This window comes from Nyctibius grandis, chromosome 3 (assembly GCF_013368605.1).
Source record: "Nyctibius grandis isolate bNycGra1 chromosome 3, bNycGra1.pri, whole genome shotgun sequence".
Classification (NCBI taxonomy): Eukaryota; Metazoa; Chordata; class Aves; order Nyctibiiformes; family Nyctibiidae; genus Nyctibius; species Nyctibius grandis.
In genome coordinates this window covers 72,111,123-72,132,890 of record NC_090660.1, presented here as the reverse complement: position 1 = coordinate 72,132,890, position 21,768 = coordinate 72,111,123, and the positions used below count along the sequence as shown (strand labels likewise).

The 21,768-nt window shown below is 42.4% G+C and overlaps 1 protein-coding gene across 1 annotated transcript in view; it reads right to left on the bottom strand.

Moving 5' to 3' along the window:
- Positions 1-21,768, bottom strand: part of CLVS1 (clavesin 1) — a 113,565-nt gene that overhangs the window by 68,325 nt on the left and 23,472 nt on the right. Inside the window, 1 exon segment of the mRNA XM_068396975.1 lies at positions 8,378-8,552. Coding sequence (XP_068253076.1) covers positions 8,378-8,552 — 175 coding nt within the window.

The window sequence follows — 21,768 nt, the reverse complement described above, 5'->3', positions numbered from 1 at the left end:
AAATAACTTATTTAAATCTGCTGCTCATGTTAAAGATCAAAAAGCTTTGTATAATTCTAAGCAGGCTGAGTTTTCCCTAATCTGGTATCTCGTTCCAGATTTTGAAGTGGGATAACCTCCAATAGTGTCCAAACAAATCTGTTAGCTTGATTATCTGACTTGATCTCAGCATCAGACATATTCTGGACAAATGTACCTCAGACAATTTTCTAAGAGAAGCTTATATGTGTCCTTTATCTGAAGGGTTTTTTTCCAGAAGAATTTTATCAGTACCAGTATCTGATTAAGTTGTTCTTAAGTCAAGCATCATTGATTTCCTTTCATTTCTCTTTTCTCCCAGAAACACCAGTTTCCAATTTTCACCGAATGATGATAAACCGAAGGTAATTAAAAAAAAAAACAACAACTTTAATGGATCTCTTACTGGACATTGTTCGTCATAACTTCTGTCAGGCTATTACCAAAGAAAATCTGGGGACAAATCTCTGTTTGCTGATCACTCCTGCAGTGATTCATTGTTGTCGCAAAGTAGGCATAGGGCTTTTTTTTAAGAGTCACTGTCCTCGCATATGTGAGTACAATTGCACGTTACAGAATTATCAGAGAAAAAAGAATACAGCCAGGATATAACCATTCACCATACTTGTTTCAGAACCTTGAGGCAGCTTTGGGGCAAGTTAGCATTTATATAAGGCAGCACTAGTTACGCTGGAGTGCAAAACTGATCTTCAGGTCAGTTTTGAACCCAGCTTGCTGATTTGTGTCGTAAGCCAGTCAGCTGGGTCTTGTTAGGCGGTGACCTTCTGGCTTTGTTTTCACCAAAGCAATAGCAGGTGAGATCAGACCTTGTGCTGGTCTGAAAGTTTTGGTATATTTCTGGATGCTGTTGGAGAAGTTGCTGCATTTCAACTCAGAGGACTAGCTATGGGAATTTCTACATGGATTTGACCATACTGCAGTACATCTCTCTGGTGTTGGATAAGGCAGAAGCAAACAGTGGTTCTCTAGACTCATTGGTAGGAGCACCCTAAAATCAAAAACTCTGTCTGCAGGCAAAGCAACTACATCCTCTGAGCAAAACCTAACCAGCATTTAAAAAAAAAAAAGTCTGCACTTCACTGGATACCCAGGCTGTGTTCACTGTAACACACACACTTCAGCCATAATTCACAGGTTTATTAGAGGTCTTCAAATGCAGTGGTCAGGAGGAAACATGCTGCATACTAAGAAGGACAGTAGTGACCACGTTTTACGTGCTTTACTTGCCTCACAGTTGCAGTAAGGTTTATTGCCTTTGCCATCAGACTCTGATTCTTCTAATCCGTTATGCAAAATGCCAAAAAATCAGTGTCTGGTTAACTTAAGCCACAATTAAATTTTGTCTACCATCATAGGATAATTATAAGTTCAGCGTGACACACAGAGAAGTATAACGTCACAGACGACGACAACAGAGGGGAGAAATATACTGTGAAGGGGAAAAGCTGTTCACATTAAAAGAATAAGGATCAGAAGTCAAAACTCATCAAGTTATTGGCAAAATAGATTGGTTTTATATACATCTCTTTCCCCGCCTTTCCATCCACATGACAAACTTCTCTTTAATGCGTTAAAACTCAAAAGATCAGTAAGGTCTAGGAAGGAGTACGGTATGAGCTCAAAGCATACAGTAGCAAATGCCTTGTGATAAAAGAGCAGAACTCATTAATTAAAGATGGTTTAAGCACTAAGAACACATTTGTCCCTGCACTGCTGTGGCATAATGAGAATTGCCATACTGTACAAATATTTGTTTAACATCTGAACAAATGTTGTTTAAACTGCAGACATTAAGCTACTTTTAGGTCGTTAAATAACGTAACTGAGAAACAGAGTAGGTGCCCTGTTAAGTTATAATGAACCATCTTGTGTGATGCAATATATACAGAAGTCCGAAGTGAACAAAGAGGAGTATTGAGCAAAATGTGCTTTCAGCCATGTGGTGATGTTGTCTCCCTAAACATTTACACACTTTACAGTATTTGGAACTGAGCATCCTATATAATAGCAACATATTAATCACTGCAGCCAAGTCTATCAGATTTGATTAGTGTTGGTCTTGCAACGCAGGATGAATTAACATATGCACCAGTGTTATGTTTGTTCTTATGACTTAGTGATAGCAGACTGCAGCAGCAATTTGAGGAAAAAAATAAACAATACAAACACAAAAAAAAGTGAACTGCCAATATATTAATTGGTTTAAAGCAATTTAAAAGTAAGAAAAAAATACCAAATGAATACATTTAAATTATTAAATACATTATTATTTATTTTTAGAGCTCTATATTTCAGAAAATGATGGTCTGAGATACTGAATCAGATGAGAGCTTAACAAAGGTAGGGGAAAATTGTTCAGCTATGGCATTAGAATTACTTTTACAGACAGAAAGACTAGAAGTTCCTGGCTCAGATACCAACATATGAAATTGTAAGAGAGAATTATTTTCCTTCAATCCACTTCACTAGGCTTACACAGGACTTAATATGACCCAAAATCTCTTCCTAGAAAGAAGAACTGAGATAACTGTGTAATTTGTCTGTCTGAGGATCTGTACATGCACAGTGCCTTAACTGTGAGAAATAACAAGGAACTAAAACAATCTCCATTTTTTTCAGACATCATGACCTCATGAGATCAGAACCTGACTTTTTCACTTCCAATGACCTCCCTGCACAATATGCAATCCACATTGTGACTCTTCTTTTTCTGCATGTAGGTCTTGCCTGCATTTCAATTAAATGTTACATAAATTTTACATTAGGATAGCAGTAGTTCTTTTAAAATAATAATAGAACAGTCTTAATGAAGGTACTTCAACAGCAATGGTTAGAGCCAAAAAACCTGCCCCTAACAATACCCCACCAACATTGCCTGCTAAATATATGCTTTATAAGCATGAATGACTTGCTTCTAAACCTAGTAAATAAGAGTGCAGCATTCACAACTCCTACAACTTGTCAAGCCCACCAGTGGTTAGAAAATTCTAGGACTCAATAACCCAATTTGTACTTCCTAGTTATATTTTTACTTATCTTGGAGAAGAAGACAGTGACGTGACTTTAAATGAGAAATGAAATGCCCACCCACCAACAAGAAAGGCAGACTCCTTAAATTGCTCAGCACAGGATGTCAGGCTGATGACAACCATCCTAAGACCCGCATTGGTACTTCCAGGCTTTGATACTTCCAGGAACACATTGTTGCCAAGAACTGAAAATAAATTGGGGGCTCCCTCCAGGTAATGGGGATGTCTAAGAACAGCCTGTGAACAGCACTGTAGGGGAAACCGACTTTGAAAGGAATTACTTCCTTTTCCACTGCTCGAAGTTGGAGCTGCCATAAGGTGGAGATGTCCCCTCATTCCACACAGTAGGCAGACAACCGGGCAGTGCCATAGCCAGAAATCAGGTGGGGTGAAGGCTAGACTGGCCTCTTGCTGGAGAGTTGGAAGTGCAAAATTTGGACAGGCACAAGGGCACCTTGTTGGAATTTGATTTCCTTATGAATGTCACTTGGCTTTCTCTTCTTTCTGACTGGAGGGGTTTTTTGAACCACAGAATGTTATTCCATGACGGAAGCCAGATGAAGTGATAGTAGCATCAGGAGAAGATAAGGTATTGTCCTAGGACTAATTACACAGCTTGACTTTCTAATTTGTTAGGATAGATGAAAATTCCCCACAAAGGGGAAAACAGGCTTAAAACTGCTGGCAGATTTTTCTACCTCATGTTTGAATAATAACATAAAGTAGAGAGAATCATGATCTAATTGTAGAAAATTTGTTAGTCAAAAAATTAGTTGAACAAATTGTTCTTTCTAGTATATAAATTAAAGTTAAAATACACACACACCCGGGAAAATTATTCCTGAGGTGTTTATGACTGCAGGATACCTGAAAAGAACTAAAAATAAAATGGAAAAACAATGACTTATAAAATCTCTCCTTTTAAATATGTAGCTACACGAAACATGGTCCTCTAGCAACTTTGTCTAAGATTGAAATCAGCCCTGCTTTGAGCAGGGGGCTGGACAAGGTGATCTCCTTCCTAAAGGGATCTGAGGGCCCAATATGCAGAGCTGACCCCCATCACAGGGAGGTCTGCAGCCTGCCTGGAGCCCAAATCAGGGATATCACCAGGCAACTCCCCAACCTGGTGAAGGCCACAGACTACTACCCCCTGCTGATCTTCCAGACAGGTGGGAAGAAGCTGCATCCCGTAGTCTGAGGGGGATGAAGAAAGACTACAAGGCCCTAGGACGGTTGGTGAAAGAGTCTGGGGCACAAGTTTTTTCTCCTCCCTCCTTCCATTTTCAGGTGATGATGTGGGATGGAATAGTAGGATTCTCTCTATTAATGCCTGGCTACGAGACTGGTGCTACAGACAGGGCTTTGGGTTCTTTGATAATGGCTGGTTTTATAAGACACCAGGCGTGACCATAATACATGGGAAAGGTTTATGTCGTAGGGGCAAAAGGGTTCTGGGACAGGAATTAGCAGGGCTCATTCAGAGAGCTTTAAACTAGATTCGAAGGGGGATGGGGTAGTAGCTGGGCTTGCACCACTGGGGCAACGCTCTAGTGTTGAGGTAGACCAGGAGGCCTCCCATCCCCCTGGGGTGAAATCGGTGTGCTCAGCTCGCTCCCTGAAATGCCTGTACACCAATGCACGCAGCACGGGGAATAAACAGGAGGAGTTGGAAATCCGTGTTCGGTCAGGGGTCTATGATTTAGTGGCAATTACAGAGACTTGGTGGGACACCTCGCATGACTGGAATGTGGTCATGGATGGCTATGTCCTCTTCAGGAAAGACAGGCCACTAAGGAGAGGTGGTGGAGTTGCTCTTTATGTGAGTGAGCAGCTAGAATGTATTGAGTTCTGTCCAGGGGCGGATCAGGAGCGAGTTGAGTTTGTGGGTGCGAATTAAGGGGCAGGCTGGCAGGGGTGATACTGTTGTGGGTGTCTATTACAGGCCACCGGATCAGGATGAGGAGGGTGATGAGGCCTTCTACAGGCAGCTGAGAGCAGTCTCGCAATTACAGGGCCTGGTTGTCGTGGGGGATTTCAACTACCCTGATATTTGCTGGAAGACCTACTCAGCCAGCCATCCTCAGTCCAGGAGGTTCCTCCAGTGCATTGATGATAAATTTCTGATGCAAATGGTGGATGAGCCAACTAGGAGAGGAGCGCTGCTGGATCTTATCCTCACTAACAAGGAGGATCTGGTTGAAGAGGTGAAGGTTGAGGGCAGCCTTGGTTGTAGTAACCATGAGATGGTAGAGTTCAGGATCTCATGTGGCAGGAACAGAATAGCTAGCAAAATCACAACCCTGGACTTCAGGAGGGCCAACTTTGGCCTTTTCAAGCAATTGCTAGGGGAAATCCCATGGGACAGGGTACTAGAAGGTAAGGGGGCCCAAGATAGTTGGTTAGCATTCAAGGACTGCTTCTTCCGAGCTCAAGATCAGAGCATCCCAGCAGATAGGAAGTCAAGGAAGGGTACCAGAAAACCTGCATGGTTAAACAGGGAACTGCTGGGCAAACTCAAGTGGAAGAAGAGGGTGTACAGATCATGGAAGGAGGGGCTGGCCACTTGGGAGGAATAGAAGTCTGTTGTCAGAGGATGTAGGGAGGCAACTAGGAAAGCTAAGGCCTCCTTGGAATTAAACCTTGCAAGAGAGGTCAAGGACAACAGAAAGGGCTTCTTCAAATACATTGCAGGTAAAGCCAACACTAGAGGCAATGTAGGCCCACTGATGAATGAGGTGGGGGCCCTGGAGACAGAGGATAAAAAGAAGGCGGAGTTACTGAATGCCTTCTTTGCCTCTGTCTATACTGCTGGAGGCTGTCCTGAGGAGCCCCGGACCCCTGAGGCCCCAGAAGAAGTCAGGATAGAGGAGGAATCTGTCTTGGTTGATGAGGGCTGGGTCAGGGACCAATTAAGCAATCTGGACATCCATAAATCCGTGGGCCCTGATGGGATGCACCCGCGGGTGCTGAGGGAGCTGGCAGAAGTCATTGCTAGGCCAATCTCCATCATCTTTGCTAAGTCGTGGGCAACGGGAGAGGTGCCTGAGGACTGGAGGAAAGTGAATGTCACTCCAGTCTTCAAAAAGGGCAAAAAGGAGGACCCGGGTAACTATAGACCGGTCAGCCTCACCTCCATCCCCGGAAAGGTGATGGAACAACTTGTCCTTGGTGCTGTCTCTAGGCACATCAAGGATAGGGGGATCATTAGGGGCAGTCAACATGGCTTCACCAAGGGGAAGTCATGCTTAACCAACTTGATAGCCTTTTATGAGGACGTAACCCGGTGGATAGATGATGGTAAAGCTGTGGATGTGGTCTATCTCGATTTCAGTAAAGCGTTTGACACGGTCTCCCACAGCATCCTCGCAGCTAAACTGAGGAAGTGTGGTCTGGATGATCGGATAGTGAGGTGGATTGTGAACTGGCTGAAGGAAAGAAGCCAGAGAGTGGTGGTCAATGGGACTGAGTCCAGTTGGAGGCCTGTGTCTAGCGGAGTCCCTCAAGGGTCGGTACTGGGACCAGTTCTATTCAATATATTCATTAATGACTTGGATGAGGGAATAGAGTGCACTGTCTGCAAGTTCGCTGATGACACAAAACTGGGAGGAGTGGCTGACACAACGGAAGGCTGCGCAGACATTCAGAGAGACCTGGACAGGCTGGAGAGTTGGGCGGGAAGAAATTTAATGAAATATAACAAGGGCAAGTGTAGAGTCCTGCATCTGGGCAAGAACAACCCCATGTATGAGTACAAGTTGGGGACAGACCTGTCGGAGACCAGCGTAGGGGAAAGGGACCTAGGGGTCCTAGTGGACAGCAGGATGACCATGAGCCAGCAATGTGCCCTTGTGGCCAAGAAGGCCAATGGCATCCTGGGGTGTATTAGAAGGGGTGTGGTTAGCAGGTCAAGAGAGGTTCTGCTCCCCCTCTACTCTGCCCTGGTGAGGCCGCATCTGGAATATTGTGTCCAGTTCTGGGCCCCTCAGTTCAAGAAGGACAGGGAACTGCTAGAGAGAGTCCAGCGCAGAGCCACGAAGATGATTAAGGGGGTGGAACATCTCCCTTATGAGGAGAGGCTGAGGGAGCTGGGTCTCTTTAGCTTAGAGAAGAGGAGACTGAGGGGTGACCTCATTAATGTTTATAAATATGTAAAGGGCAAGTGTCATGAGGATGGAGCCAGGCTCTTCTCAGTGACATCCCTTGACAGGACAAGGGGCAATGGGTGCAAGCTGGAACACAGGAGGTTTCACATAAATATGAGGAAAAACTTCTTTACTGTAAGGGTGACTGAACACTGGAACAGGCTGCCCAGAGAGGTTGTGGAGTGTCCTTCTCTGGAGACATTCAAAACCCGCCTGGACGCGTTCCTGTGTGATATGGTCTAGGTAATCCTGCTCCGGCAGGGGGATTGGACTAGATGATCTTTCGAGGTCCCTTCCAATCCCTAACATTCTGTGATTCTGTGATTCTGTGATCTCCAGAGGTCCTTCCAACATAAATAGTCCTTGGATTCTATCAAATGCCCACAATTAATATGGTATGTCAGACTACTTCAAAACTAAAAATCCATCTCAGGTCTAACAGCAGAGATGGGCTCAGACTCTAGTGGAAAGGGCTGAAGTCCTCTCCAAGCACCACAGCTTATCCTCATTCTCAGGTTGCCCCATCAGGCCCCAGCTGCCTTGTCCTCACTTTCCACCTAATGCTGTAACAGCACACGGTTTTAGCTTGCTCTTATTTACTTGGAAGCACCAAGTGGATGCACAGCCCCTGAACAGTCTGAACCATAATGTAACAGGATGCTGTGTGACAAATTAAGGCAGTCAGAATGAGGGCACAACAGGGAGCCTGTCCTCCCTCTTCCTCATTTCCCTCTGACTCAAATTCATCTGCGTGAACACGGCAGCACACTTCCATCTGGTGAGGGAGCTGCTGTCTTCTTCTTCCACCCTCCTTCTACATACAGATGTGCTTGCATGTGGACTGTATACTCCAGAAAGCAGATGCTGCTGGATTTTAATCCCTCTGAATTCTCTGATGGATTAATCCTCAAATCTCTAACTGTCCTTCTTAATGCTGCGGTAAGCAACACACACATTGGTTACACTGATTTACAGCTGATATAAAAGCGAAAGACAGTCAAAATGAAACGTCTGAAAATCAATCTATGCTGCTAATGGATTGGACACTAAAGCGTTCTGTATTATTTTCTCCCACCACCCTTCACCCTGCCCAGTGCCTGATGAGGTAAAAATGACTGGCTCCAGCAATAAAAGTTGCAGCTACATGTACTGCCCTCCGCCTACCTGTAACCCTTCAATGGCCAGTTTGAGGATAGATGGTGTAAGCTTGGAGGCTTGCTTGAAGGAGAAGTTGCTCCAATCTATAATTAGAATGAAGCCATTTATCTGAAGCTCCTGATCTTCGATAAGCACTTCCAATGACAGTAGGATAGCCCGAAGGATATCTATGAAGGAGTTCCTAAAGCCAAAGCAGAAAAAAAAGAAAATAAATGGTTGCAGTTATCTTCAAACCTCAAGATATTCAGCTTTGCTGTGGATGGGGCATGAGCAAGGGACGGGGATTTATTCTGTTAGAATTCTTCTGAAAAGAGAGTTGTTTCAGAGGTGTCACTAAAGCGCTCCTGCTCCGAAACTCACATTCCTTTGCTTGATGTGATAAGTCCTGCTCACAGGGGGATAAAATAAACCCTGAATTAAATCTTTTTGATTCTTCTGGCATTCCTTACAATAGATTTTTAGCTAAGCTACTTTAGGAAAATATTTCTCTGTGGTGAAACGAAATGGATTCAAGCTATCAGTTTAAATCCCTGCTCCTTTGGATATACTTTACCAGTTTTTTGTTTGGGTTTTTTTCATTTTCTTTTCTTTCTATTATAAAGAGGAAAATCAGAAAAGGAAATAAATTGGTACAATATTAATATAAATGGTTTGGTTACAACTAGGCTCCCTGGCTTCCTGCTTGAGTGGAGGGAATGATCCAAGGCTTTGCACAATAAAGTTTGACTGTTGCCTTATTTCTGCAAACCAAATGCAACATGCAAAATAGCTGCATCCACTCAAAATGGGAACTGTTTATCAATTAGCAGCTACCAACAGGCAGGCTGCAAGGTTTCCCTCAGCTCTGGGAGAATAATTAGAAACCTTGGAGGCCCTGAAGGAGACAGCAAGTGACAGAGAAGAAAATGTTGAAACATTTTCTTTAATGTGAAAGTCTGTACTGAGAAGCCTGGGCCACTCTCTACTTCCATCTCATGCATTTTACAAAAACAAGTTGGACACCTGAGTAAGCTGAATCAGGCCCTCTTGTCATTTGTCCTTCCTGTTAAGATGATTTACAAACAACAGGTTCTTTTAGAGAGCAACAAGCAAGGAAACTTCAGAAAGTACAGCTTAACCTTCTGTAAAATGAAATTGTAACATACTGCTATTGTGGTCTGCTTTACCTCTGCATAATTCTCAAATTTTGATGAGGCCTGAGGTCTGTTATAGGGAAGGCTCTCACCACGTTCTCCCACGGAGATTTTCATTTAATCCTTTTCTGCTGTTCTCTTTAATTTAAAACAAGTTATCTAAGCCTACAAAAGCATTGTTTCAAATTCCGCCTGAGAGAAAAAACCTATGTCCAGTTAAAACAATCTTCTCTACCATCAAGACCTCTACCCTTGAACAGCAGCAACACGTGATAAATTTAATGGTGAAGTGTTTTCTTTTTTTTCTCTTTTCTCTCAGCAGGTTTTGAGTGGAAATGTACATTCCTTCTCTAAAGACATGGTCCCTTGAAAAAGCTGTTTCTGAACTGTGCCTCTATGCCTAAGGTAGAAGCTTCTCTGAAGTTTAATTGCTGAGGAAACTTGCAATACATATTATTTAAAGATGTTTAACTTTTATCAATCAGAAACAGTGTGGCCAGCAGGGCAAGGGAAGTGATCGTCCCTCTATACTCAGGACTGGTGAGGCCGCAACTTGAATACTGTGTTCAGTTTTGGGCTGTCACTACAAGAAAGACATTGAGGTGCTGGAGAAAGTCCAAAGAAGGGCAACAGAGCTGGTGAAGGGTCTGGAGAACAAGTCTTATGAGGAGCGGCTGAGGGAACTGGGGTTGTTTAGTCTGGAGTAAAGGAGACTCAGGGGAGACCTTATTGCTAAGTGAAAGGAGGTTGTAGCAAGGAGGGTGTTGGTTTCTTCTCCCAGGTAACAAGTGATAGGATGAGAGGAAATGGCCTTAAGTTGCACCAGGGGAGGTTTAGGTTGGATATTAGGAAAAATTTCTTCACAGAAAGGGTTATCAAGCACTGGAACAGGCTGTCCAGGGAAGTGGTTTTGTCACCATCCCTGGAGGTATTTAAAAGACGAGTAGATGTGGTTGACTCGGTGGTGTTAGGTTAAAGGTTGGACTTGATGATCTTAAAGGTCCTTTCCAACCAAAATGACTCTGTGATTCTGTAACTTTGTTGCTGCTGGGTACCAGATCACCCCTCCCTCATTTGCAGTAACAGGACAACCTTGACCTTTCCAAATCGTATGGAGAAGCTGTGCTAAACAGACAAACTGAAGATGTACTTTCCTTGTCAACGTAAGGTGAAGGCATACCAACTGGACTGGCAACTGACATTTATTTTCAGTCTAAATTTATTTCAAAAAAACTCTGATATGAATATACTACTCACTGCCCAGCTGAAACGAGTGATGACTTTCAAACAGCATCAAATTACTAGACTTTCAGTGACGAAAAAAACGATTGCACCCCTAGACCATATCTACTTAATATATCCTATGCTACTCCACCCCAACATCCCTATTCAAGGGGGTCAGCCTTCCCCAAGAACTGCCCTGTGGAAGTTCTCAGAGGTGTGCAGTTGTCCAAAAGTGTCCTCACACACATGCCAGCCTTCTCCACTCTCTTGTTGGTGTCAACACAGAATGATATCATCATTCATGGATGGGCTTTCTGGCTAGATTGGGGAAGATGGACTAAGTAGAAGTTATTTACCTGGGAGATATGGCACCCAGTGTTTCTTAGTACATAACTAATCTGGCTGTCCCCTGTCCAGATCCCTCCCCTGCTCTATGTCTTTGCAATTTTAAGACATTGTGTAGGAAATAATTCAAATTGAACACAAAGGCATTTTTCAGATGTGTACAAGGAGACAGGAAAGCAGCGCACAAGACCTCCAGGTGGGCTGTTTGCAGGCGCGTTGTTTTGTGAATGTACGGTCTCGACAGAAATCAGACAGAGTGCCACTTGAGGCTGAAGCCCTCTGCTCCCTAATCTGGAGGCTTTGAGACAAATCATTCAGCTGTGTGACTGATTTGCATCCAAATAATTTTCTATGCATGAACACAGAACCACTTTCTATTAGTCCACCTCTTTTGTTCCTTTGCTTAATGTTCCCTTCCCTCTCCCTACCAGTTTAACCCTCTCACACACACAAAAAAAGTGAAATAAATAAATTACTATTACACAAAGGGAAATGTGTAAGGTGCTCTAAGGGTTCAGCATGGAGCCTGCTGAAGTGAGCCACTAATGAGTTACAAAAGATTTGCACAAGCCCCAGAAAGACAAAAAGGAGGAGGGAGGGAGAGGGTCTATCCGCCTTGGCTGAATGGAAAGGTACCACAAAAGAGGCTCTTCAAATATCCTTTGGAAAATGGGAAGTTAGCCCAACAGAAGCTGGTGGTAAGGAACAATAATGTAAAACAAAAATGAAGATGGTTTAGCTGAGGGATTTGGTGGGGAGATTAGCCAAAGGCATAACACGAAAATAAATAAGAAGAAATTACTTAATTATAAGAGGCATAAGCAGGCTGTGAGAGAATCAAAAGGCTCAGTGGAGTACTAGGGTGCAATGGGAAAAATTAAAGGGGATAAAGACATTGCAGGGAAATTAAATGATCTATTTGCATGTCTCTGCTACCAGTCATTTTGAAGAGAGACACGGATAATAAAGATAAGGGACTGTTGGAAAATAAGGAGTCAAGTAAGACATGCTGTAAGTGCCACATTTTGAAGAAGACAGCATCAGTAAAAGCTTTTGACATTACTCTCTCTGAACAGTTAAGGGTTCAGGCCTCTAAAACAGGGTCTGTTTTAGGCATGCTATGAAATTAACTGGATAATTCAGATGGTTAAAAGTATGAACATACAGAAGTACTGGCAGCTGAAGCCATTAAGATTGTCTGGTAGTAAGCAAAACCAAACTGTCACTAAAAATCCTGACTGTCCCACAAGACAGAAGGCTAACAAAGTTCAGACCAGTATCATTATCTTGGCAGTTGCAGAAAACCCAGCTTAACATCTCTAAATTAGTGTGCAGTAAGAGCCTCTGTCCTGCAATACTCAAAAGGTGGCTTAGTTAAATACAAATACAGATAAAAGCAGTTTCTTTACCTGTTAAAAAAAGCATTTGGATACCAAATCAATGAATGTATCACCTTTTAAATGTAACAAAGAAGTGAAGTTACACTATCATATTTAATATAAGCTAACAAAAGACTAAGCAATATAAAACTGGTTTCATTGAGTCGTCTTTGAACACCTAAAGAGAAGACTGTATAGTACACCTCAAGGAAAAACTGTGGCCAAAGTTGAATAACATTTAGCAAGCTGCAAACATGGCATCGATACAAATCAAGTAAGAGACCACATCTCGGTTTGTTCCATCCCCACACGGTAAATCACCAACAGAGAGCAAAAATGCACGCTTAGCTTTGAGTGGGGGAGAGCTGGCACTGCCCTGCAAGGAGGATTCCCACTGGGAGTAATGCACAGAAGAGGAAGAAAAAAGAAGGACCAGAAAAACATGTTCAGGTTGTCCCAAATTATTTGAGCTAATCGAAGCTGAAGAAGTTGTAAGGAAAGGCTTAGAAAAGGAGATGTGAACAACACAGCAGATCAATGCTGTGGAGTAGGGAGAACCCAGGAAGGAGCATGCCGAATGGCTCCTTCACACAGCCAAAGTATGCTGTTCATGGAAAAGCCCATGGAATCCAGTCAGCATTGGGTTTTGAACCAGTATTCATAAATCGTATGAAGTCATTTATTTCAGCAGATTAAATTCTCCTTTCTCTTCATGAAGTATTGATAAGAAAGCCCCAACTTCTGGTAATGTGTTCTTAGAAAACATCTGGTTTTTTTTAATGCATGTATTTATTTTAGCATTTTAAATCTTGCCTCTGCTGAAAAAAGCATTGGAATTTACTGACATACATTCCTTGGGGATTCATGTCTTGATTCAAACTCATGATTATGAGTAGCTATCCTGCCTCTCTGGCATCAGAGGAAAATGGCAGTCAGTCCAACCACTGCAAGACCTGAACTTCACATTTTATGCCCTTTTGGTGAGGAAAGGCTCCTCATGTGAACCATGCACAACGTGGGGCAGCCCTTGGCTGAAGAATAACCAGAAAGAATAATTGCAAAATGAAGAATCGTGAACAAACATGGTGACTCACTTGACTAATCCTGCACCAGAGAAGATGAACAGTCAAACAGAGGAGCTCACATCTGACTCATGCACTGAAAAGGGCTTGTTTGTCTCATCTGAGGTCTGAATAGCACGTATGTGTGCAGAAATTAGCAAGGCTTGTCTGCGATTCACAGAGAAAACGGGTTGCATTCACAGCAAATGTTCATAACAAATATTTTGACCAGCCATGGGTAGCTTTCTTCATAGAACAATTCAAAGCCATTTAAACTTGTTAGCTGCAAAAATACGAATAATTCACCAGCAAGAAATTCTTACACAACAATATGAGACTTTTTCTTATTTTGTAGGATACCAACCCCTTCTTTGTCATGCCTGTTACAAATTTTTTTATTTCTCTGTAGAACCAGAATATATGCAGATAGAACTCCCACTTAGTAAAACACAGGTTACCTTAAGTTAATGTCATAGCTCCGAATTATTCTTCTGTCACATCCAGTCTAACTATCTTTGGTTGTTCCAGTATGTCAGATTCAGACAGCCATCTCTCTTGTTTTGTAATGAAAAGATAGCAAGTTTTTCCCCACAGCATCTGTGTGAGTATATAAATAAAATTCCCAAGTAACTTTACATCCAGGATAACAGACTGGATAGATAAGTGTACTGATTTTTTTCTTTGCAAATGTTTAGTCCAATGGTGCACTGGTTACAAAGAACAGAGTAGACTAAGCTGAGACCTGAACTGTATTTAACAACATTAGAAATCCACTGCTTAGCTTATAACTGAAAGGAGGCCAGTCATTCATAGATATCTGACTGGCTTTGAATTCCTGCTTGGAGTGAGCTGGAAGCTTCTGCCATTGCCAGTGAAGGGGAATGTACCAGCCTGCAGAAAGAAACTGCATCAGTTTATTCTTATATCATGAAAAAATTGCCTCTCAGTGGCTTTCTTAAAGATATAAAAATATTCCCTATGTTACATTTCTACTGGAGGTTCTTCTATATACAAGTATTATGAGCTTTTTTTGCTGTCACTTTCCACTTCAGTTGAACTCCATAGCAACCAATAGCCCCTGAATTACACGCTCTGCATTCAAGTCAGTGTTATGAATCTCCTCCTACATACACTCATTCATATTGCAGGCACCTTTCTCAAATGAATACTTTGTCCCTGATGTTAATGTGACTGTTCAAGGACCCTTTCTTATGTGTAATTTGGCTGAAAAACAGGGACCTTTGCAGTCCCTGTGATCGGGGACAGTGAGTGCAGGTGGTGGTGCTCTTTGGACCCCTGGTAGGACCAGCTTCCACCAGAAGCCTACACAAGAGAATTGGGAGGTGACATCTTCTCTTCCCTTTGCCTCAGCCCAGGGATGTGTCACACCATCTAGCAGGGAATCAGTCCAAGATAAAGCATAAAATTTTTACACTCCTGAGATCTCAAAAAATCCCTCCCTGAGGTCTCCAGAAACTTGATCCCAAATGGAGCAGGCAACTGATTGCAACCCGTCACAGCACAAGTTTAGTGACTGCTCATAAGGAGTCCACTTGGGTGCAGTAGAGCAGCCCAGCCCTCAGGCTAATGGCTTGGCTGGGGTCCAGGCAGAGCGCTCAGTGCCGTGCAGGGTGAAGACTCTCAGGAGCAGTGTGCAGCTCTGCTTTGTGGTCTGCTGCTGAAAGGAAAGGCCAGAGTTACATCTCAGGTGCAATATGAGTGCACCCTCAGTAAGTCTGCAGACAACACCAAGTTGAGCAGGAGATCTGCTTGAGGGTAGGACAGAGGGATCTGTACAGGCTGGATCGATGGGCTGAGGCCAACTGTATGAGGTTCAACAAGGCTAAGTTCTGGGTCCTGCACTCGAGTCACAACAACCCCATGCAACACTACAGGCTTGGAGAAGAGTGGCTGAAAAGTGGCCTGGTGGAAAAGGACCACTGGTGGAAAAGGTGGTGGTCAACAGCTGGCTGAACATAAGCCAGCAGTGTGCCCAGGTGGTCAAGGCCAACAGCATCCTGGCTTGTATCAGAAATAGTGTGGCCAGCAGGACTAGGGAGGTGCTCGTCCCCCTGTACTCGGCACTGGTGAGGCCACACCTCGAATACCATGTTCAGTTTTGGGCCCATCACTACAAGAAAGACATTGAGGTGCTGGAGAGAGTCCAAAGAAGGGCAACGAAGCTGGTGAAGGGTCTGGAGAACAAGTCCTATGAGGAGCAGCTGAGGGAACTGGCGTTGTTTAGTCTGGAGAAAAGGAGGCTGAGGGGAGACCTTATTGCTGTCTACAACTACCTGAAAGGAGGTTGTAGCAAGGAGGGTGCTAATCTCTTCTCTCGAGTAACAAGTGACAGGACGAGAGGAAATGGCCTCAAGTGGCATCAGGGATGGTTAAAATTGGATATTAGGAAAAGTTTCTTCACCAAGAGGGTTATCAAGCATTGAAACAGGCTGCCCAGGGAAGTGGTGGAGTCACCATCCCTGAAGGTGTTTAAAAGACCTATAGATCTCGTGCCTGGGGACATGGTTTAGTGGTGGATGTGGCAGTGTTAGGTTATGGTTGGACTCGATTATCTTATAGGTCCTTTCTAACCTAAATGATTCTATGATTCTATGATTCTGTGATTCTATGACTCTATGACTGTTCCTCTGACTGTAGATTTGTTTTACTCCTTCACGAGGCAGTATTTCTGAGCTACACACTGGTGATTTTCTTGCCTTTTTAGTACCCAGAACAATGTCATGCTTGCACACTCTGCAAATTTCTCTGTTGAGAAGGAATCAGTGACAATCACAGGCAGTGTGTTATGATACTGTGGAAGTTATTAAAAGTCCTATGCTACAACCCCTAGATGCAATCAATAAACGAATACTAGAGAGCCACTGCAATAATTTGCCTGGACAATCCCAAACACAATGTCCCCTGCGAGGAGCATGGGGAAGATGGGCAAGGAGTAGATTCCAGCATGAGCACTGTCAGGGAGTCTATGGTGGTTTCAGGTTAGCAATCTCCACTGTTAAAAATTTAGGTGATGATATGTGGGAACAGTCTGATGGTCACAGTTTAGGATACTGTTTGAGAGGCAGTTTTTACTCTCTCATTGTGATCTTACTGATATTGTGACACTGTTCCCTCAAAGCACAGCTGTAGTAATAATGAACATAATGAATGCTGGTACATGAATGGCTTATGGTTAGAAGCATTAGGATTGATGACCTCTTTTGTTTTATTTTATTCTATGTGATTGCAAAGCCTTTTCTTATTCCCTCTCGGCACTGCAATCCATCCTTGCATCACACTAAGCTATTTGCTCAATTTCTTGCATCATTGCATTCCACAAGTTAATTTTTCATTACAGAAAGGGAAAGGATTTTCTTTTGAACATTACAAAGCTACTGTTTAATCACATAAAGCAATTATACAGCTCCTTTGTTCTGTTATTAGAAAGTACAAACAGCACTGCTGACGCAGTCTCCCTGCTATCATGTTTTCTCTATGTGATTCCACTGTATATCCTCTACCTATATCTCCACTGCGTCTTCAACATCTTTCCATTTGAAATAGCCCTGGACATTTTGCTCCCTCCTGATGTGATTACCTCATTTGTTCATAACACTAATGAATTCCTTTCATCGCTTTTTTCTTTTTGGACAGTTATATTTTTTACATCCCCTTCTTTTTGAGATAATATAATGTAAAGTGAATTCAGTATTCAATGTGAGTTTGGAATATCAACATACATAAAAGAATATGTTATCTTTCCTATTTATTCTCCATCTCATTCTTAATGAAGCTGAACATCTAATTAACTTTTCTGCCCACCACTGCACAATAAGTACACTCCTTAATTGTGCTGTCCATAATGACCTGATGTTTTTAGTAAAAGGTTAAAAGTAATTGAAAACCCAGAAGAAACTGCATAGAGTTAAGAGAGGATAAAGGATGTGCATACAAAATGTGGACGCATATTAAAATCCAACATGTTCTTGCACTGTACTTAGACTTCTTTGCATAATAAATGCTGCTTTTCTAGGCTGTTCTAGAATTTTCCACAATTTTTGCTAATCTTCACTAAACTACACAACTTTGCATTTACTTTTTGTCACATCATCACTTACCTCACCTACGTCTGCCAAAAGAATATTACTGCTGGGCATTATGATAACATAATTTTGCCACTTATAAATCCTATTCTCTACCTGAAGTATCAGGGCCACTTCTATGTGAAAGGCAGGAATTCACCTGTATATTTATTAACTTTTCTGAAAAGACTAATACAAGCTTCACAGGAAGATTTTTTATTAGCTAACTAAATGGTATATTTGCATACTTTACCTTAGACAATTCTAACAAAACTATCTAATTGTCCTTTTGGTTGCAACCAGTCATTCTTACAGCAGACCTCATAGAATCATAGAATCATAGAACGGTTTGGGTTGGAAGGGACCTGAAAGATCATCTAGTACCAACCCCCCTGCCATGGGCAGGAACACCTTCCACTAGACCAGGTTGCTCAAAGCCCCATCCAACCTGGCCTTGAACACTGCCAGGGAGGGAGCATCCGCAACCTCTCTGGGCAACCTGTTCCTGTGTCTCACCACCCTCACAGGAAAGAATTTCTTCCTAATATCTAATCTAAATCTACCCTCTTTCAGTTTAAAACCGTTTCCCCTTGTCCTATCACTACATGCCCTTGTAAAAAGTCCCTCTCCAGCTTCCTTGTAGGCCCCCTTCAGGTACTGGAAGGCTGCGAGAAGGTCTCCCTGGAGCCTTCTCTTCTCCAGGCTGAACAGCCCAAACTGTCTCAGCCTGTCTTCATAGGAGAGGTGCTCCAGCCCTCTGTTCATCTTTGTGGCCCTCCTCTGGACTCGCTTCAACAGCTCCATGTCCTTCTTATGTTGAGGGCCCTAGAGCTGAATGCAGTACTCCAGGTGGGGTCTTACAAGAGCGGAGTAGAGGAGCAGAAGAGCAGAGTAGAGGGGCAGAGAGTAGAGTAGAGGGGCAGAGGCACCTCAGTGATGACTAGATCAAATAGTAAAGTTTAAATGAAATAACTGCTCACCATTGCATACATTCTGAGAGTGCTGAGTTCAGAACTACAAAAGTCATATTATCACTTGTAAATATCCAAACATCACCTGGTTACTCACACAGCACTCATCAATCCAGAAAGCTTTGAAAAATGTATCAGAATGCCTGGAAGTTCATTCAGAAACTCACTTTTCTTATGTCTGTTGGAAAGTTTAACTGTTTGGCTAAGAAGCATACTCCTTCTGTGTGCTTGAGATTGCAGTAATGAACTTTCAGCTGGTAATCGTAAGCGGACAATGAACCCAAAAGGTATGCATGAAGTCACCTCTTTCCTTCTAGTACCTTGTCTGAAATCTCTATGAAGCTCTAAAGTCAGAGGAGAAATCTGGTCCATCTGAATCTCAGATTTTTAGAGCCACAGATAGAGTACAATCCATGTGCTTGACAGATGAGAGTCAAAACTTGCCTGTGAAAGCAGCCCATATTGCGAAAAATAATCTGCTGAAGGGTGTCCTCTTGTGTATGGAATTATGGAAGGTACGTTTGATTCTACAGGCTGAAAAAAAGTCAGAAAAAATCATAGGAAAACTGGAAAATTAAGTGAGTCCAGATTGTCAGGAGCAGATTGCTTCAGGATCAAGAAATGACAATCTAGCCAGTAGGAAGAGCAGAGCTGAGCCGATCATGGTGAAAAGCCACAGTAAACCGAGACCAAGTTATGGATAGCACTCTGTACATGAAATTCCAGACACTGTGCGTGGAGCTGACAGTCATGCAGTATTATGTCCCTAGCAAAAGCATAACATGAAGAAGAAAAAGACAACATTCCAGTGGACTTTAGTAAGTCAGTGTGACATCCTCTTTGGCTTGTGTGAAATGAATACACACACAGAGACAGACTATTGCAGACCTTGCAGCAGTAGCATGTTGTGACAGAGTTTGTGTGCCTTGAACAACTTGTTTGACAACTCTGGCTGGAGGAGGGGATGGGTGCTACAGAGACCGGCAAGTCTGGCAAGAGATAAGGGCCTTGGGAGCAGAACAATACCTTTGCTGTGCCTTAATTCATGTGATTTACAACTCTGGCTGGAGGAAGAGATAAGTCCTGCTGAGGCAGTATGGTATCTTTTCCTTGGGGACAGCCTACATGTGCAACATCTTTGTAACATGAAGGCATCAACCATGCTTGCTCAGAAGCCACCTGAGGACCAATCCTGCAAGCAATTTACCAGAGGACCAACTCTACAAAAAACTTCACTGGATCCAAGGGTGGTGATCTCTCTTTTCCTCTCTCATATTCTCTATCCTCTTTTTCCTTTTCCTTTTCTCTCTTTTCTCAGTGCCTTTAGAAACCCAAGACACTTATGACCATGCTACTTTCCTTGTATTAATAAATTGTTCTTAATTTCATACCAGTTATTTGGTGTCGTTTCACCTTAATTTACTCCAAGGGATTTATGAACTAGTTGCGACCAGGTCGTAACACATGTCTAGAAATGGTTCACGTGAAGATGGTGGAAAATGGCCTGTGTATCGTCACTGGCAAGATCATCCTATGGTAGTAATGAATATCTCCACATAAAGATTTATAAAGTAGTTTTGATATCACCAGATGGTATAATGGAGAACCAGAGGGACCAAGTTTTATTTCTCCTTTCAGGAGGAATGAAAGAGAAAAGCAGAGCAGGTATGGCTAGTGAGCAGCAACGCCACCAATGAAAACAAAGAAATAATTTTCAAAGAAAGCAATCAGAAACATCACAGTCTCTAGACTTACAACCCCTCTCCACTAAAAATAGCATTTTAGCTATCATAATATAGAGGATGATATAAAAATGATGATGTTATTAAAAAGCTTGGAGAAGCTCAGTGGTCCCTGTGCCTGTCTGGTGGAAAGCTTATTAGGGTTTTGCTAGAACAGCAAGAACAGACTGATGAAGCCAAGTGGGATGTCATCACCAAAGGCAAATAATCAAAATTGAATCTCTTCAGACATATTGGGTAAGAGGCTATCGAGACATGAGAAGAAGTGGCAAAAAATAGAAATGCAAATATATATTAGTAAACACCTAAAACCCTAAAATGGCTACTAAATCAGGCAATTAAGTATATATCTATGCTTATGCCTGTACTTAAACCTGGGCAGTGAAAGTGGCAGATGTTAAAAAGATGTACAGAAGTTATGTCAATCACAAAAAGGGATATAAATTATTTTTGTTGGAGCCCTTCAGTGCCACTAAAAGACAGACATGAAAATATTCTAATCATTTCTTATAAGTAAATGAAAAGATGTGTCAAACATTATATATCAAAAAGGTTTCTCACCGGAACAATAGGCAACTTTTATATAGTTGACAAGATGAAGGAACCTGATATTATTGATGTAGAAATTATCATTTGGGAACTCAAAACAGATGCTATAAGGATTCATAAGACAGCAGTCTACGAAAAATTAACTGCAGATCTCTTCAGAAACAATGATGAAGAAAATTTGCTATAATGATTTAACTGAGCAGGGAAGAAGGACCAGAAAAAAATGAACCTGTGTAGATTTATGAAAATAGAGAAGACACTTAAAAGTGTATGAGATCATGATGCTGCCAGCCACGAAGAAACTCCTTTGCACAGTTATGCTGAAAAGGATATGCAGTGCCGTGAAGCTCAAGAAAAATGACCAGTTTTCACCTTGGCCACCTTTGAGTGGATCGTATTTCATGCAACATCGCTGAAGAAAGTGAAGGAATGAGTAGCAACAACCATCCCTCCTAAGAGAGCAGATTTTTTTTCCCCAGAAATTCATTGAAAGTGCAAATGACAGACATCTGTAGAAGGCTTCAGACTTTACAGAATCCCTAATGAGAAAAAACGTGATGTGATCCAACCAGCAATGAGGACTCTGGTCAAATGTTACCAGTGGAATTAGAAAAAGATATGTCTTCCTACTCACGTTTTCCAGGTTTGTCTCAGACTTCATTGGGTATCAGACCTCCCATGTGGAAAACAGCTGACAGAAGTTGCTTTGGGAGAGCTGGATTCCACTGACACATGACTCCCCGATACATCAATCAACAAAAGACTGATAACCGAATGGATTTTATAAGTAGCTAGTAGAAAGCAAAAGTTGTGGAAGACACCATCTGGCTGAATCATACCACATTGTAGGATAAACCCTGGGAACTAGTGTTGAACTTAATTCTATAGGCAATATGAATGACAACTGCTTC